This window comes from Meriones unguiculatus, chromosome 10, assembly GCF_030254825.1.
Source record: "Meriones unguiculatus strain TT.TT164.6M chromosome 10, Bangor_MerUng_6.1, whole genome shotgun sequence".
NCBI classification, from domain to species: Eukaryota; Metazoa; Chordata; class Mammalia; order Rodentia; family Muridae; genus Meriones; species Meriones unguiculatus.
This window is the reverse complement of record NC_083358.1, coordinates 82916531-82935288: the sequence shown is the minus strand read 5'-3', so window position 1 is coordinate 82935288 and position 18758 is coordinate 82916531. Positions and strand designations below refer to the sequence as shown.

At 37.4% G+C, this 18758-nt stretch overlaps 1 protein-coding gene across 1 annotated transcript in view; it reads right to left on the bottom strand.

The window, feature by feature from the left end:
* Nucleotides 1-4261: 4261 nt before the first annotated feature.
* Myoz2 (myozenin 2) overlaps nt 4262-18758 on the bottom strand; it is a 29838-nt gene continuing 15341 nt past the window's right edge. Inside the window, exons 4-6 of the mRNA XM_021661075.1 lie at nt 15768-15882; nt 14516-14699; nt 4262-4668 (exon numbers count right to left, since the gene is read on the bottom strand). Of these exons, the coding sequence (XP_021516750.1) occupies nt 4434-4668; nt 14516-14699; nt 15768-15882 (534 nt within the window). The 3' untranslated portion in view covers nt 4262-4433. The remainder of the gene's footprint in view (nt 4669-14515; nt 14700-15767; nt 15883-18758) is intronic.

Sequence of the window (18758 nt, the reverse complement as noted above, 5' to 3'; positions counted from 1 at the left end):
TACTGAATTTTCCTTTTAAAATCATTGCATTGAGAAGTGAGGATATCTCAATTAACACAATAATCCCAGTAGGAATACTTACCTTAAAATCTAGGAATTTTTCATTTTAGCTATTGTAAACATTACACAATTTTGCTGCTTAGAGTTTGGAGAAGCTTTATATTTAAAAAAAAAATTCTTTTGAATACTTGCAAAGTGTTTTGGTCACTTAGCTTGGAAGGGGTTCCCCTCCTTTGCTCTATTGCCAGAAGCCTACATTCCACCTCTCATAAAAAAGCAAACTGTCCTTTTGTTCTGTAGAAGGACAAAGACCAGCAGAAGCATTTTTTTTTTTTTTCATAAGAAGAGGGTTACTCAAAGCCATATTTTCCCAAGCTTAAGAAACAGGAGTTCCAGCTTTATAGCTCCAATGATGTCATGTAATTTTTATCTTGCATAAGCAGAGGAGTGAGGAAATTTCAGAATTAGTAAGTCTGCTGGTACAGCTGTGCCCTGGCTGAAAAGTTCAAGATGTCCTTTGTATATTCAAGCCTGGACGCTGTGCTCTGCATTAGACTTTTAATTGGCTCCCTCTGTTTCCAGGCTACTAAAATATTTATAAATGGATCTACATAGAAAACATAAAATCTTAACTGGATGCAATAAACGGTCATTTTGACTAACGTATTTAATTGCCATGTTCTTTCACGTGTTGATTCAAAGGTGGAAAGTTCTAACCCCGTGAGTGCTGGACGGAGTGCAAACTGGAGCAACCACTATAAAAATAAGGGTGGAAGTTTCTCAAAGAGAAGGGAATAGACCTGCAAGCACCAGCCATATAACTCTGGGTGTATACCCAAAGGACTTTACTACAGAAATACTTGCTCATTCATGTTGAGACCTTGTCTAGTCATAATAGCCAGGGAATGGAAACAACCTAGACATCCATCAACTGAAGAGTGGATAGTGAAGATGTGGTATTTTCATACAGTAGATTATTCAGCTGTTAAGAAGCATGAAATCTGTAGGCAAATGGGTGTAACTGGAAACAACCATCATGAATATGGTAGCCTTGACCAAGAAAGACAAGCATCAAATGTTTTCTCTCGTATGTGGTTGTTAGCTTTTAGACTTTAGATAAGTCGTTTTCATTCGTAACACCTGCAGAGGTTGGAAACTAGTAAGGGGCCATGGGGGAGGAGGGAATATTTCAAAGAAGGAGACAGAGAATCCAGATATAAAGTGGGGGAGGTGATGGGAGGGTGTGGTAGAGGAGGAGGTATGGAAAGGAATAAGTAATACTAACGGCCTGTTGAAAAAGCCATATGGAAATCTATTGTATACTATGGAGTTACCTTATAAAATGGGGACAATACACTAGCTACATACTATAGACTACCAAATAAAGTCTCATACCTTGAAGCGGGTTGCTTTTTTTCTGAGTTTTTGGCCAATGGACTCCCCTAAGGCCCCCAAACATTACAGGCTACTGCTGATGCTCTTGGTTACCCTTCAGAACTTGGCAGCAAGACACTGTTGCTGAAGACAGCACATGCTTGAGTCATAGAACATGGAGAAATCTAGCTGGTACTTACCTGGAAGCTTCACTCGCACAGGCTAGTTCTCACAGTGCTGAAAGGTGCTAATGTGTGCTGCTGGAGAAAAGAAACCCGCAATCTCACCCAACTGGGAAGCTTCTAAACTACAATGACAACCTGCCTGGTGAGATATGCCCACTGGTGCGACAGAGGCACAGATGTTATGAGAATATCCCACCACTTTCCCACTGGATTCAAGGCCCTTTCAGAGAGATGGGACCCGTATCTGATACTGCCAATTGAAAAAAGAACCTGTGGCTGGATAGGGCATTGGCCCTACCTAGAGGAAAACCTACTACTATTATTCTGCCAGAAGACATGGCATTAAAATGTCTCTTAATGACTTACTGCTGTAGATACCCAGCGTGTTCCTCAACTCTCATCAGAGAAGCTTCTTCTTGCAGTAGATGGCAATTAACATAGAAACCCACAACTGGTCCAGATGCAGAGAATAAAAGACTCCAGACTGCTCCGCTCTACTGAAACATCTATATCACAGCCCTCCTCTCAAGGCTCAGAGATCATTGTGGGTGAGGTGGTGAAAATATTGTAACAGACAAATGTAGTGGATGGCTTTGAGAAAACAGTATTTGCCAGACGCAGCAGAACAGGTGCACATATGAACTCACAGCAATTGTGACAGCTTGTATGAGACCTGAGCAAGTTTGTCCTAGACAAAACCCCAGCATGGGAGAGGGGAAGTGGGCATGAGGTCCCACTCCTAGCTAAGGAACTCTTGGCATTTGAACACTGATGTGAGAGAAAAAGTCAATTTTCTTTAATGGTGTGACACCTGGTAAACCATACTCCAGGACAAGCCCCACACCCAGGAGTAGCTGACCAACACAAACTGAGCAATTATATATATATATTGGGGGGGGGTGAGGTTGTGTGGCTAGGAAGATGGGGGAGGACTGGGAGGATGGATATAAGCAAAGTACATTGTATGAATTTCTGAAAAAAATTAGACTTAGAAAAATAATTAGATAAAATTTGGAATTAGAAGCTAAGGATTGTCTTTTGATTGATCAGAGTTATTAATCAGTTCTAGTTATTGTCTAAGAACAGGTGACCAGCTGATCAACTCTACCAAAGGAAATTGACTTAAATAAAATAACTATAATTTAATAACACCAAATTCAATTAAACAATATAATGGAAATTGAAAGAATTTTATCTAAACATTTTCTTTTGAAAGAATACTTCTGGTGTATTACTACAATAGATGATTTCTTTTTGGCAGTTTCACATTCCTTTCCTCCTTTATTCATCTTTTCCAGAGAGTAGAATGAAAAAGGAGATCACGCAGATCCAAAGGGAATAAAGTCCACTGGTTAGAGATGAGCAGACTTAACCTGGCAAACTTTTGTGTTTCTTCTTTATCAAACTTAATATGCACTCTGCTTGTTTTAATAGTCCAACTTTGAACACATTCTTAAAGTTCAGCTCCTTATGTCTTTGATCACAATTTTTTTGTGTAATTGACTAAAATTAAAATAATGGATGTTAAAAAATACTTACCTAAATGGAATAATACAAAATTATTTGAACATCAAAGTTGTCTAAATATAATGAAACAATAAAGATGAACTATTAATTGCTTAATTCTAACAAAACATAGTTATTTGTCTAAATATAATAAGGTAGTTTGCACTTTTATCTGAAAGAAGTAGCAAGCAGGTACTCTTAGAGTCTAACTTTTAGGGCTAGTGACAACCAATTCTATCCCTTATGAATAAGGTTCACTAAAAGGTCATATTACCTATCTGAGGAAGTGTCTTTCATAAAGTCGAGATCATTTATAATATCTGCCACACAGGATAAACTACTAAAACACATGATTGCTTTTATGAAGCAATGTACACAGCCTGATATTCAATACTTCACGAACAAATGTAATTTTTATCCTTTTGCTTTCTATTTTGATAGTTTTTATTCTTTTCTCTGTATTTCACACTTAACAAATTCTGTGGAAAAATACCAGTCATTCTGCGCTTCTAAAGAGACTATTTTTCTCTGGACTCTAAAAGATTCAGCTGTTTTTCAAGTCAGTGAAAAACCCATTCAAAATTCCTTTTGAATTTTAAATTGCGTAGCAACCAGAGTGAAATTTTGGCATTTCTGAAGGTGTCAGCTGAGCATGAATTCATAGGCATTTCCAGGAATGGAAGAAACGTAACAGTGAACAGAGGGTTGTTTCTTCATTTTCTACATAATCTTGAAAAGAAATCACCTAAGATCCTCCTATTTGAAAAACACTTATGAGATTAGGGAATAATGCTTTATAATTGACACAGTTCATTGCTGTACTTTCAAGCTTGACAGGAAAATGTCTATGATCATACAAATTAGAAATTGGGTCATTGCTGCTAAAGAGGAGACACATCCAGATGTGCTAGGTTTCCATGACACCAGACAGGAAGTGCCTAACCCTCATCTTCAGCAATAACATTTGTAGATCATCTCCCATAGCTCTCACCACTCAAATAAAATTCTGAATGACCTTACACATCTTCCTGTATACTTTGATTCTAGAGTCGATATAAAATTTTCTGGAATAAGTCATTGAGAAAAGGAAAACATTTGTCAGTTACTTTTCCATCTGAACCTCACAATGAAAAGGCCAGATTACTTAAAACAGGAAATTAAATTTGAAAACAAAGCTATGAATGAATACAAGTTACTTATAAGTTTTTTTTAAATAAGAATTTAATTGTTCAATTCAAATTAAATGGCATAAAATGAAGTTTGCTATTAAATGGTTATAGTAATGAAGAACTGAAATGGCTTTGCCAGTGAGTGGAGTAACAGCAGCTTTTCTATGTAGAGCATTGTGTGGCATGTCCAGCTTCCTTTTCACAGGTCATCTGATTCTGGTACAGTGGCGTCTTCTGCAGGTTCGGTTGTTATCACCACAGGAATATTCTCAGACACCCATCCCTTTGGAGTCCTGTTGAAGGACCGTCTGCCTGAGAGAGGATTGGCAAAGGCCAAGAACCGAGGATCTGTTAGCAGTAGTAGTTCAAAGTCAGGAACTTTGAATTTAACCATTTTGGATGCTTTTTCAAAACCTCCAAATGGAGTGGCAACTCTGTGCAAATCAAAAGAAAGGAAAGTCATAATTAATGTTCAATTTTGCTTGTCATAAAAAGCAAACACTTTCATAATTTTATGGACCTGTTATTACTGTCTTCAACTGATGTTTTTCAGTTTGGGGCCCCTGAATCAAGCATTTTTCCCTGAAGGTCCATGCACTGATAGTAAAACAGATAAATGACAAATTGCTACAAAGCCACTTTGTATGTACACTTATTTGACAAATCTGATCCCTGATTCATTACAAGCAATCCTTGCTTCTATGCTCTTGCTGACTTATTATATTGAAAGTCTGTGACATTACAGTTCTATCTTCCCGCCAACTATCCCAGCCCATATCCTTCATCTGGTATGGGTTGTTTCTATTTAACCATTTGGTTCTTGGGATATGGCAATCTGTATTGTTCGTGTCTGTTTTTAAGGTTATCATTTATTTATGGTCATCTATGCGTTCCAAACTCTTTGAAGTTAAAAAAAAGTGTTTTGTGCATATTTCTATCTTTGCCTTAAAAATTTCAAAATTTGCAAAAAAGGACCATGCATTTGAAGGATAATAGGGAGAGGTATATGGGAGAGCTTGAAAAGAGGAAAGGAAAGGGAGAAATGTTGTAAACAAAACATAATCCCAAAATAAACAAAACATTTCAAAATTTCACCGTTTATCTCTGGATAGAAATCTAACTTCTGCTTTTGCCTACAGGATCCCACATAAATGTCTAGCTTGTTTAGTGTTAGGCCTTATTTTCTCACTTAGTGTCAGGCAGAGTTCTAAATGAACAATGTAGATAATATACTTTCAGATCGAATGTAGTAAAGGAGGCATAACAAATAAAAACAAACACAAGGAAACATCTAACAGTGATGAGTTGTACAGCAAATTTAAATAGGATGATATTGTGAATAACCGAGTGTTTAGTTACTTTATCTTGAATCATCATGAATACTTCTCTGGGAAATCATGACATTTAAACTACCTTCTGAAGGCAAGAGGTTAGCCATGAGAATTTGGCAAATGCACGTGTCCAGCATGTGCATTAGGGCATGTCCACTAGAGACTAATCAAAGGCAGATAAAATTTTGGAAAGTTCAGGGAAAGAAAGAAGACCTATCTTTCTAGACTAGCAGATGGAGGCAAGAGAGGGTACAGGCAGGTTGTTTAAAGATGGAAAGATGGTCGTTAAAGGTGTTTACTCTTCCTTAGAAGACCAGTGTTTGGTTCCCAGCACCCATGTCCTGTAGAACTCACTAGTAACATCAGCTCCATGGGATAGGATGCCCTCTTCTGCACATGTACACCACACACACACACACACACACAAACACACACATACACCTGTAAGTAAATCTTTTTAAAAAGTGAATTTTCTGTGAGTATGAAGGGAAACAATTGGAGGGGAGTGATGTGACCTGATTAAACTATGTAAAGGGAATTCTAGTTGCCACGTGAACAGATTTTAAGAGGTTGAGATAGGCAACCAGTGAGAAATTGAGATTCCAGGTGTGATGCTTGAATATGGAGGACCGAGTTGTTTCAATGTCTATTTGGAGACAGAATGATAGCATTTTCTCATAAATAGGATAAAAATGGAGAGCAATGGAAATATCAAGGATGATTCATAGGTTTAGAGTTTTAGCATCTGACAGGTTCAAGGTTGAGAGTTTTTTTTTTTTTTACTGGTGTGTGGGCAAGAATGTGACTTGGACATCCATTGAGAAGACAGCCATACTGTGTTTGCTCTGTTTGCTTTTGTGTTGAATTTGTTTTTGCCAAATAAGACACTGCTCTGTCATGTTGCCTCTTCTCACATCCTTTTTTCTTTCTCTGCTTGAGGTTCTTTCACTCTGTCTAGCACATTCTAAAGACTCTTTAAGTTTAAAGTCATAACTTCTTGAAGATTTCCCTGACTTGTGACCATGTTTTCACAGACTGTGTGTTCCACCTTTCATTTATGTATTGGTTTGTCTTTTATTACCTTACTGAACTCCAGAAGGCTTGAAATTCTCTCTGATGTGTGTTGTAACCTATTACAATATGCTTGCATAGTTCATTCTACCAGAAGATCTCCACAGACATCTGGACAATAGGAGTGGGCCAAACTTATGTTTTCCAGTGTAATGGGGAATGGTGTTGAAAGACCTGAATGGAATCTATTTTTCTCTGCAGCTCTATCACTCTGTTCTCTTTCTTGAATATTATAAGTAGTTGTGCCTTCCATTAATGAAATAATAGAACATTAGTATGTACAGTGGGTGTTAAAAACTTAAATTATTAATTTTGAGTCGTTTAATTAACTGTTTTAGTCTGCTAGAAGGAAAGTAATATTCAGTGCTCTTTCCATAGTCTTACTAGATGCATTGTAGTGTCCACAGAGCTACTTTGTCAGGATTGGCTGTTGGCCACTTGTTACTCTTCTGACTTCATGGGATCTGTTTTTCTACCAAGTTGGGCACTTAGATGGACACTCAATTCATTAGAAAAACTGTGGAAAGAGCACTTAGATGCAGAACGTGGCATGTAACCAACTGCATTTCAAGCTTTGCTTATTACATCCTTAACCAATTTAATGGCCAATGTTAATATAGCCTCAGGAGTAAGGAGATGAAAGGGTTTAATGGCCACATTTCGCTTTAAAATATTTTTAGTGCTATGAGAAAATTATTATTTTGTTTTTGTCTTTTTGCAGGGAGATTTAGGTTTTAATCCAAGGCACACATGCTTCACAAAACCACAGCCACTTAGACATAACCTCAGACTAAAAAATATTTTGTTGCTTTTCATTTTCCACATTTGTCACATTCTTTTAAAAATTATTATGTAGAGTAGAAAAATATTTTTAAAATCTTATAAAATTATGCTAGTTCAGAAACATTTGAAATTTTATATATTGGTTTGAAAATTTTATGTCAAACGTCAAATTTCTAACATAAAACATTATTCTAAAACATTCACCGAACATTCTGTTTACCATGTTTTTTTTTAACTATGCAACATATACTATTTTATAATAATATAATAACAGTAAGTTCCTAAAATTGAGCTTGTATCAATTAAGTTGAGCCTTGGTTTATTAATCTATTATCTTTATTTGCATATGTGACATGGGTTTTTCCTTATGTGTTGGATTCAGGGCTTTCTGTTTCTTTATTTTGCTGGGTTCAGGGGCAAACTCAGGACTTAGTGCAATCTGGCAAGTGCCTTACCCTGGAGCTACACTCCCATCACTGAGTTCTTATTTGTCAAGTGCTTCGTGTATATTCCTAGAGATAGCCTCTCAGTGCTCCACTTTTTAAGTATTCTGCTGTATTTTTTTCTAGTTAGACCATATGCCTCCATTAGCACATATTATCCTAGTCTCTCTAAGAATATCAAATTATGATGATCTATTGTTTCTAAGAATGTGCTAGAAGAATGTAAGTAGAAACCAAAGGCGTGATCACTACCCTCAAAGAAATTGTAATCTCTTTAGAAGTTATTCAACTTGGCAAAGTATACTCAATTATGTGAGAAAAGTCTACTAGAATGTACAGAAAACAGACAATATAACAAATAAAAGAGATGAGAGTCAATACTGAGGATATTGAGCTTCTGGAAGAATAAAACAGAGCACTAAGATCATGATCAGAGCCGGTGATGGATAAAATGTGACCTTCCTGAACGAAGAAGAGACTATAAGCTAAAAAAGTCACCCCACTGAAGAGGGTTGTAGATTATTCCGCTTGCCCAGGAGAGGAAGAGGAAGGCAGAGGGGGAGGGAAATGAAGAGGAAGAGGAGGAGGAGAAGAGAGAGAGAGGGTCTGCCTGCATATTCTTGTTAGAATTTTAATTTTCTTAATGTAATGATTGGTGTAGAAGAATGAGGGGATAAGAGGAGAAGAGAATAAACTGAATTACGCTAACTATAATCTTGTTTTCAGAACATTAGAGAGCAAAATAATAAGTGAAACAATGCTGAATGATTACTGAAGAGAGAAAGCTAAGCTAAAACATTAATCACAGATAACATGGAACTGGATTGGTGTTTCTTTTCTAAGAGAGATACTTAAACATACTCCAGCAAACTAGTGGGTAAATAATCAACCCAAGTTAAACAGTAACATGGAAAAGCACAGGCTGTAATAATAAGGAGGAATGTAAAATATGATCATGTAGATTAATGGCCAAGGAAAGACACTATTCCTCAAAATATAACTTATCTACTTTAAAATATTTATGCTGCAGAAAAGTAAATGGTTGATATGGAAGTTAAATTAACCAGAGTTGGCTAATAGCAGGATATAGGAGTGGAATAGAGGGCATATTTTTCATCCTCCTATGTATAGGTGATAGTCAGAATTTATGGTTTTGTTCTGGAACTTAGTAATTATTAATAATGTGAATATATGCATGTGACAAAGCCAAAAACAGTGAAGAAAAAAGTTAAAGTAGGATTTTTCCTTCCCAGACCACCACATAAACTAAAAGTAAACACAGTAGAAATTACAGAGCAGCAGACGAAAACCAAAATAGAACTATGGAAAAGGTGGAGTTCTTGAGTCAGACTGGCTAGCCTAAAACCCCATCTTTCTCTAAGATGGTGGTTCTCAACCTTCCTAATTCTGAGACCCTTTAATACAGTTCTTCATGTTGTAGTTACCACAATCATAAAATTATTTTCATTGTTGCTTCATAACTGTAATTTTGTTACTCTTATGAATTATAATACAAATATCTGTGTTTCCCAATGACCTTAGGTGACTCCTGGATTGACCCCCAAAGGAGTCATGACCCACATGTTGAGACTCATTTCTCTAAGATAAATTATATAACATTCAGGGCTTCCCAGAAATTGATTATGTAAGATTAATTCATTATTCAGCATAGATGAGATGCTTAATGAATGCCGACTAGGTTCCAGGTCCCATTATAAATGCTAAAGTCATGGGGAAAAATAGGAAAAAGTCACACAACTTTCCACTGGTGTCTGCATTATAGAGAGGGAGACTCATAGAAAGAGAAAGGACTGACCATACAAGAGGTAATCAGAAGCATCATGAAGAAAATAAAGCACAGCACTTATAGCTTTGAGGAATTTAGTCCTGGGGAAGAGCACCACTTAAATACATTCATCAGGAAGTCTTGGTAAGATAACAGAGTCCATGCCTAACATGTACAAGGGAGCAGGGTTGGTCCCCCACAGAGAGACAGAATTTCCAAATAGGAATAATAGAGCCATTGAACCGAGCATCGCTATTCCACATGGGTACCTGCACAAAATATTCATTCCTGGGGCTTTAAAGGGCTCACAGAGACAGAACCACCAACCTAAGTACATGCATGGCTGCCCCCTACTCTTATGGGGCAGATAGACAGCTTCCTGTGGGTCCCTTATCAACTGGGGTGGAGGCTGTCACTGACAAGGATGCAGTTGCCTGCTACTGGATCACTTTCCCTAGCAGGGCAGCTGTGTCTGGCCTCAGTGGAAGAGGTCTCACTCAGTCCTGATATGACATGAAGTAGAGGGGCAGGAGGGCAAGTGCAGGAGAGAGAAAGAGAGAGAGCTGGGGGAACCCCCTTCTCTGAGAAGAAGGGGAGGGAGGATGGGTGAAAAGGGTGGAAGGGTGGCACTGGGAGGGGAGGAAGGAGTGGGCTGCAATTGGTATGCAAAGTGAATAAATAAGCACATTTTAAAAAAAGGAATGGTTACACCATTAAGTAAAAGAGGCTGGAGTTAAACATTCCTGAAGCTAGTTGAATTTGGCTGAGTAATTTTATGTTTATTCCAGAAATAAAATTTGCTCATTTTAAATGTTTTTTTTTTCTGAAAAAAAAATGTATTTTTTAAATTAAATCTTAAAGGGAGAGCTAGTCGGTGCTTCATTGCTAATGTTTAGCCTTCAGAGTGCTGTTTTCTTTTTTGCATTTTATTTTGTCCTATGAGATGGTGAGTAATTTTCTTGCCTTGTAAAGGACAATATTTCATTCCATTCCATCACCCATCTCTTAGCTCCCACTGACGGTTCAACGGTTTTCTTTCTTTGGCACCTCTGAGACCGCATCCTGTTGACTTGGGCTCTACTGTCCTCTCAAATGAAGGAGAGTGCACTAGCATCCAGAGTGGGAGGCCTCCTGAAAGGTGTTTTAGGTCCATGGAAATACTTCCAAGCTTTAGTCCAAGTTAGTGCAGCAAAAATTGCCAATGGAAAGGCTTGAAGTCTTCTTTTAAAATGTAATTATATATCTCTCTAATTTACGTAATACTTATTTTACAGAAATCGGTCTGAGTTAAAATGATTTTCACATTATGTCACCCATGAAGTGAATAGTAAGCCTGTATCGTTCAGGCTCACAGACTGATGCTTTTGTTGTTGTTGTTCTTACTCTGATGGGTTACATTTGTAAAAGTAAAAACTACTGGATACATGATACACTCATAATAATTGTTAATTTTTTTCTGTAATTTAAGTGCTTGCATAGAAATTAAAAATAAACTATTCTACCAAAATTTATATTTAAATGTGCCTTAATCATAAATATGTCCTAAGTTGAGAAAATTAAGTTAAATATTGTGCATAAGAACATACAGCGATTTGAAGTAAAACCAGGAATTTTTTTGCTCTCATGTGTCCCATGACCTCGAATGTAGCATGAAGTTTAAATGCATACAAAAGGAATATGAGAAGAAAAGGTTGCATTCAGAGCTTGGTCGTTTTGAGATTGTAATTATCCTTGGGAGTCAAGTTTTCCATGATCGTTATCACCACAGAGAGCTATCAGCCTGCATCTTGCGCTTTGTTAACATCTAATGATTATGCCCAAGAACATGGGGCTGTGAAACTGTAGCAGTGCACTCTTTCAAGGACTTGAGATGTGGAAATCCCTCCCTCCCTCTCTCTACCTGTCCCTCTCCCTCTTCCTTTCTCTCTTTCTCTGCCTCTCTCTGTCTCTCCCCATGTGTCTTTGCCATTTGTTTTACAATAATGATAAGGTTATATCAGAATAAAGTTTCAGTGTAGTAGCATGTTGAATAATTTGGTAAATATAAGAGAAAAACAATACCGCAAATTACTTTTGAAACATGTGTATAATAACTAAGTTCTTGGTCAGATTATATTCTCAAAATCATTAGTAGTTTGAAAGAAATAAAGTTGTGTTGACCTTCAATGGGGGAAGAACCCATTTAAGACCTAGAAATTATTTGAACTTCTCTTTTAAATGGCTGGATGATATTCTGACTAATTTAATGAAGGGCTTTTGTCACGCTGAATATATACAAGTAGAGATAATTGCTGGGACTACTACTTTGTCCTTGTGAGAATTTCTAAATAAAATTTTTTTAAAAAATTAAAAGTAAAAGGTACATATGCATAAAGACGCACACCCAAAGCATAGGTTGCAGACCGTGGATATGATTAATATTGTTTACATTTTATTTATTTGTTCCTGCCGCATTTCATGCTGACTCTGTAGTCTGTACTCCTGACTTTGTAGTCTGCACTCTTGCCACATTTACGTTCTAGTTCTGGTGATTAATCAGTAGCCCCTTTTGAATGTTTGTGGGCACAATCATGCCCTGTGAAAAAGAGCAACTCCATATATTATTCCCATCTTATTGTCTAATAAAGGTCAACAAATGTCTCTGTCCAAAAATGCACATGTAACTCTTAAATTTAACTTTGACCTTTAAAGAATACCTTTAGTGGATACAGAACTATAAATTGGTAGTTATATCATGGTTTTAGGTGTTTGTAGGCACTGTTTTTAAACTATGTTGTATTTGGGGTTCCTAAAGTCTCTACCTCTCTTCCAACCCCCAACCCTAGGTAGGAGGGAAAGAAGGTCAGAGGGACAGGCGATGTAGACCTCTTTAGACTTAGTTCCGCTGGTTAGGGATGTCAGATTCTTTGGGAAAATAGCAATCTCAGTCATCAGGATATCTAGCAGTCCAGCAACAGCAAAGGGCAATCACAGCACAACAGACAAGCAGCCTTCTTCTTCCTCTGTCTGACTCCTCGAAGCCTTCCCTCCATCTCATTGCTCTCTCTGGAGTCTTGTATTCATACTCTCCCAAAGTCCTCAAAATTCCACTAACTCCAGCGAGCAAAGATTACTCCCCACAGTTATCAGCTGTGGACAAACTAAAAGACAAACTCAAATCCCACACTTGGGATTAAAACAAAAGCATGTTTACATAACCCAACTGAGTTTTTGAAGAAGCCGAAACTCCACTACAGGTGTTCCTTCATGATGTCCATCATTTCACTTTGGAACTCAACTTGATTTTACTTCTTTGAAAAGAAACTTTAATCCCGGACCTTCAAATCTCCTTTCTGTCTTGCTCACCCTTCTTGGCTTGCTCGGTGTTTCTTGAGGCTTCTGTCAAGTGTGAAAAGGCATGAATCCTTCCATGTCGCTTCTGCTTAACTCCTCCATGGGGTCCTGCTCCCACAGACTGGCATGGCTCCTGAGCATGTGTCCTCTGTTTTCCTTGCCCTTTGATTTCTTTACTTTTTTTCCACAGCTGGAACAATGTCCTGTGTCATATCACAGTCGGCTCTTCAGCTGTGTCTAATGTCACTAAATTCATTCATCAGGCTAAGCACATCTCTATTTCTCAATATAATACATGTACAGAAAAAATATTAAATTTCCATAACACAGATACAACAAGCCATTGTGGAATAGCCATATATATTAGGAACTACTGTAGAGCATTATATATATATATATTAGAGCATTATATATATATAATATATATATATAATAGAGCATTATACAATTGAGGGCTTGGAAAGATGGCTTAGCTCTTGTAGGTGAGTAGGTTTCCAGCATCTACGTGGTGGCACACGCAACCATCTGTAGCTGCAGTTCCAGGGAACCTCATGCCATCTCCGGACTTCCATGACTTCATGTACACATATGGTGTACATACACATATTCAGGCAAAAACCATCATCCACATAAAGAAATAGAAATACATCTTTCAACCGGGCATGGTGGCACACTCCTGGAATCCCAGCCCCCTGGGAGGCAGAGGCAGGTGGATCTCTGTGAGCTTGAGGCCAGTCTTGGTCTACAAAGTCAGTCCAGGACAGCCAAGGCTACACAGAGAAACCATATCTCAAAAACCAAAGCAAATCAAACAAACAAAAAGAAAATAATATCTTTCAAAACACAGTTAAAGTTGTCAATTTATACTATGTGTTTTAATCATTAAAAATGTCTGATAGAAACTTAACAGTCATAGAGATGATCTGAGTATAAAATTGTATCATCTAGACAGACTGACGTCTGTTGTAGTAGCTGTGTGACTGAGAGGAGGTGGCATTTGCCCAGCTTGACACTGCTGATTGAAGCAACCTTGAGGGTGTTGAAGGCTGGTTTACTGTTTGCCTTTACTCCAAAGAGATGTGCTTAGGGGTTCTAGCTGGAAGCATAGAGACACTGGGGCTGATCCATGGAGGATTCTAACCTGTTCCTGATCTTCCCACACCCAAAACTGTTTTGCCTAGCCTATAGACCTTTTATGTTTTACCAGAGAACACCGCCCCCAGAAAAGTGGCATCAACTACTGAGCTTTGGTTCTAAATTTTCCTTTTTGTTTTTGTTTTTCAAGATAGTTATCTTCATAGTTTTTCAATCAGGGAGAGACAGAGAGAGAGAGAGCTCAATGAATTAACTAGTTAACTTTTTTTTAGAGTGTTAGTAATAGTGCAAAAATGAGTAGCCACTCAGACTTAGCAGAAACCTCGGTTTCTACTTGGATGAATTTTTTTTTTTTTTTAGGATCAATTGCCTGTACAGTAGTGAGAATGTCTTGGTCTCACATATCCACCAAGTCACCCTGGATAACTGAGTTAGTTACCTGTTAAAGCTCCTGTAATCAGGCAGTTCTGCCTTTCCTTCAGGCTGGAAAAGTTTCGGGTACAAAGCCTCTAGGAGCTCAGGATTGCTGCCAATGGCCTGCTCCCAGGGAGACTGGTAGTACTTCGGAACTGCTGTTGTGTTAAATCTTTCAGGAGGAATTTCCTTCAGTGGTCCAGAGTATCCTTTGGAAACGGAGCAGAAGTGAATAAACAGAGCACCCTTCAGTTACTAAACGCCAGCTAACATCTTCCTGCCTTTAGTGCTTCTTGAAGAACCCTTTCTATGAGCCGACAGGAAGCAACAAACTGAAGTGGAGACCTTTAAAGACTCTTTTAAGATTAAGAAAATTAGAGAAGAAGATACTTTATTAATAATAATAATTATTATTATTATCATTTGTTGATTTAATGATTTGCTTTTCCAAATTATGTTTTCCCCTTGACTATAATTTACCTTTATTTAAGCAAAACTATTATTTTTAAATGCGCCTTTTTGTTATTTTACATTATACTCAAGAAATAATTATTTTTAAAAAGGAGCTGAGTACCCACTGCAGCCTTATTACTGTGGAGTTCTTCATACATACCCTAACTACCTAGTTAAAAATGTTGAAATATTAGTAATTGATTAATACAAATTTTCATAAGGATTATCTCATCATGTAAAAATGTTTCTAAATAATACACATTAACTGAATAGGATTTGCTTTTAAAACAAACTAAAGAGCTCAGTTCTTCTTTCTCTTGTGGGTGTGGTTGTTATTGATGTCTGTTTCTTTTGATTCAGGGTCTAAGTAGCCCAGGCTGGCATGGGACTCATAAACCTCCTGCCTTAGCTTCAGTGTGCTAGGAATAAAGTAATTGGCCACCCACACCTGGCCAAATATATGCTTTACAGACTTCATATAAAATCCTTTTAGAGAACAGAAACCAATAAAAAAACAAAACAAAACACCTGACTATGGAAAGCTGTCTTTTGACCTCCATATGCTCTCTTCAGAAGACACACACACACACACACACACCAGATAAATAAATAAAAAGTTCAAAAAGAAATACCATGTACTACTTGAAACAAAATATAACAAGTGGAAATATTTTACATGATTATTTTAAACTCAAATCTTACATTTATCCTAAAAGTACGAAAAATGTTTAATGAGAAAAGCTGTATCGCTTAAATACAGTTTAATGAAACTTCACAGGAGTAGTATCTTTAAACACATAGGAATTTTACTTTTCCATAGTTACCTGGTGCAATGTTCTCTGGATTCGGGGGGCTTCGTGGATCTGGGGTGTTGGGAGGAGTTGAGGGGGCTTCCAGGCTGTTTCCATCAATTTTCCCATTCTGCATAGCAATATTATGCTATAGTTGTTTGAAAGTAAAGTTAAACTATTAGGCACAGTAATAGCAATTGGTAATAGCAATAGCACAGTAAGCTTTCCTTTGTAGATTGAGAAAGTAGACATGCCAGCATACTGTTTCTCGGGATCTCAGAAATTTACATGGTATTAATGTTGATCAGTTCAATGAAAACTTTTGCATATGTCAGTCTAATATCCACTGAACAAACACACAAAAAGAAAATTAACTATTACTATGTGCAAGGCACTGTAGAACTACCTCTCAATTTATTTGATTTCTATTCATAACATCACTCTGAGAAATATATTTAATTTAAAACTCTTTCCCAATATAATAAAATAATGCATATCAGTCAAGCGTTTGACCTAGAGAGTCCGTAAAAAATAATGTTTTTATTAATTCTTTGAGAATTTTATTCAGTGTGTTTTGCTCATATTTATTTCCTTCCCCCAAACTCCCCCAAGATTCTTCCCAACTCCATCCATCGGACTTCATGTTCTCCCTTCCCCCACTGAGTCCAGTACGCATTGGCCAACCACTCTTGGGTGTGGGGCCTGCCCTGGAGTGTGGTTGACCAGGTGTCTCACTATTAAAGAAAACTGACTTACATTTTCTCAGCAGCAATCAAATACCAAGAGCTCAAGATAGGGTGCGGACCTCATGTCCACTTCCCCTCTTCCATGCTGGGGTTTTGTCTGTCTTCAGCTTTCTCAAGTTTTGTACAAGCTGTCACAACTGCTGAGTTCATATGTGCATCTGCCTTGCTGTGCCTGGCAAACACTGTTTCCCTGAAGCCATTCTCTACCTCTGGCTGTTAGAATCTTTCAACCCTTTTGTCCACAATGGTTTCTAAGCCTTGAGAAGAGGCTTGTGACATAGATGACCCATGCAGGGCTGGGCAATCTGAAGTCTTTTATGCTTTGCAAATTGACGAATTGAAGTCTCTACGTTAATTGCTACCTATTTCAAAAAGAAGCTTCTCTGAAGAGGGTTTGCAGAGTATCTATTGTTAGAGCGATGTCATTAGGAATCATTTTAGTGCTATGCCTTTTAGCAGAATATAGTAGTAGATTTTCTCCTAGGGCCCATGACCTTTGTAACCACAAGCCTCTATCGAAAGTACCCTATAAATAGGTTCCATCTCTTGAGCAAGTCTTAAATCCCATTGAAAATGTGGTTGGTTACTCCCATAAAATTTGTGCTCCCATTGCATCAGTGGGCATGTCTGGCTAGGCCAGTCATTAATATGATTTGCAAGGTTCAACTGGCTGTGACCGATGTTGACTTCTCTCCCCAGATAGCTTGCACAGCATCTTTCCACATTATGAAATGTAGCCGGCAGGGATGAAACTTCCAGTTGACTAGCAGCTAGGTCCATGTTCTACAACACAAGCTTATGGCGTCTTCAGAAATAAGATCTTACTCTAAAGTTCCAGAGGTCACCTAATAGCCTGCAACATCCCAGTAAGGATTGTGTGACCCTCTTTGGCTGACAGTTTATTATATCACCATCATAAGAGAGTTTGTTGAATTAGCATCGTATTTTATATTTAAGCTTTAGGTTCATTAGAATGTAGGAAAATTTCCAATTCTGTAACATTTGAACAGCTGCCGTACATGCCATGCCCACAAACAGAAAAACTACATGCATTTAGCTACATAGACTTAATAGAAAGAATGTGATTTTCTTTTAAAAATAAAATTCTAAAAACACACACCTTTCTTTTAGTTTTAAGTGAATTTGTTCTAGTCTTATGGTTTAGAATTTACTCTGTGGCAGCAAAATAACATATCTAAAAGCTTTCAGTTTGTGTCCATTTTACTAGCTATTACGAATAGGTCAGAGATGAACACAGCTAAGAAAGTATCTATTGAGTCAGTCCCTTGGGCATGTGACAAGGAGTGGCACGGCTGGGTCATACGGGAGTTCTATTTTCAGCTCGCCAAGAGTTCTTCATAATGATGCTCATAGTGGCTGCACTAGTTTTTAATCCCACCAAATGAATAAGAGTTCCCTGTCACCACACCCTTATCGACATATATTATCAGCTTTTATTTTTAATCTTAGCCATTCTGACTGGATTAAGATGAAATATCAAAGTATTTTTAATTTGCATTTCCCTCATTTCTAAAAATGTTGAGCACTTTTAAAGATACATCTTAACTATTTTGATTTTTTTTTTTTTTTGAGAACTCTCTGTTCAGACCCATAACCCATTTTTTTAATGGGGCCATTTGTTTTTTTGTTTGTTTGTTTGTTTGTTTGTTTTTTACTCTGTTTTGAGTTCTTTATATGTTCTGGATCTTAATCTTATTTCAGATGGCAAAGATTCTTTCTCTGTGGGCTTCCTCCCCACTCAATTGATCAATATCTTTCAACTGATGAATGTATCTTAAAATGTACATATAAACAATAAATATTATTTAGCTATAAAGAAAAATAAAATCATAACATTTGCAGATCACTAATGGGATTACAAAATACTATACTGAGAGAGGTAACCCCCAGTTTGCCCAGAAAGACACATACCACATGGTGTCTCTTCTTGGTGGATCTTACCTCTGAGTCTTTAGATGTGAGTCTATAGCCTGAAGTAACCTCAGAAGCCAGGAAAGTAAAAAGAGACCATAAGGAATGGGGGGGTGGGGGGAAGAGTTCTCGATATGGGAGTGACAGCAGGAGGTAGGTGCTATGAACAGGTAAATGGGAAAAACAGGGGAAGGACTTTAGCTGGGGAGGGGGAAGGAGGGACAAATAACATCAAGAATGTTTGGAAAAGCCATCGGGAATAATGTTATTTTATGCTTACCTAAAATAATAAATATTTTATAATATTATATATAATATTATAATGATATAATATAGTTATGATATT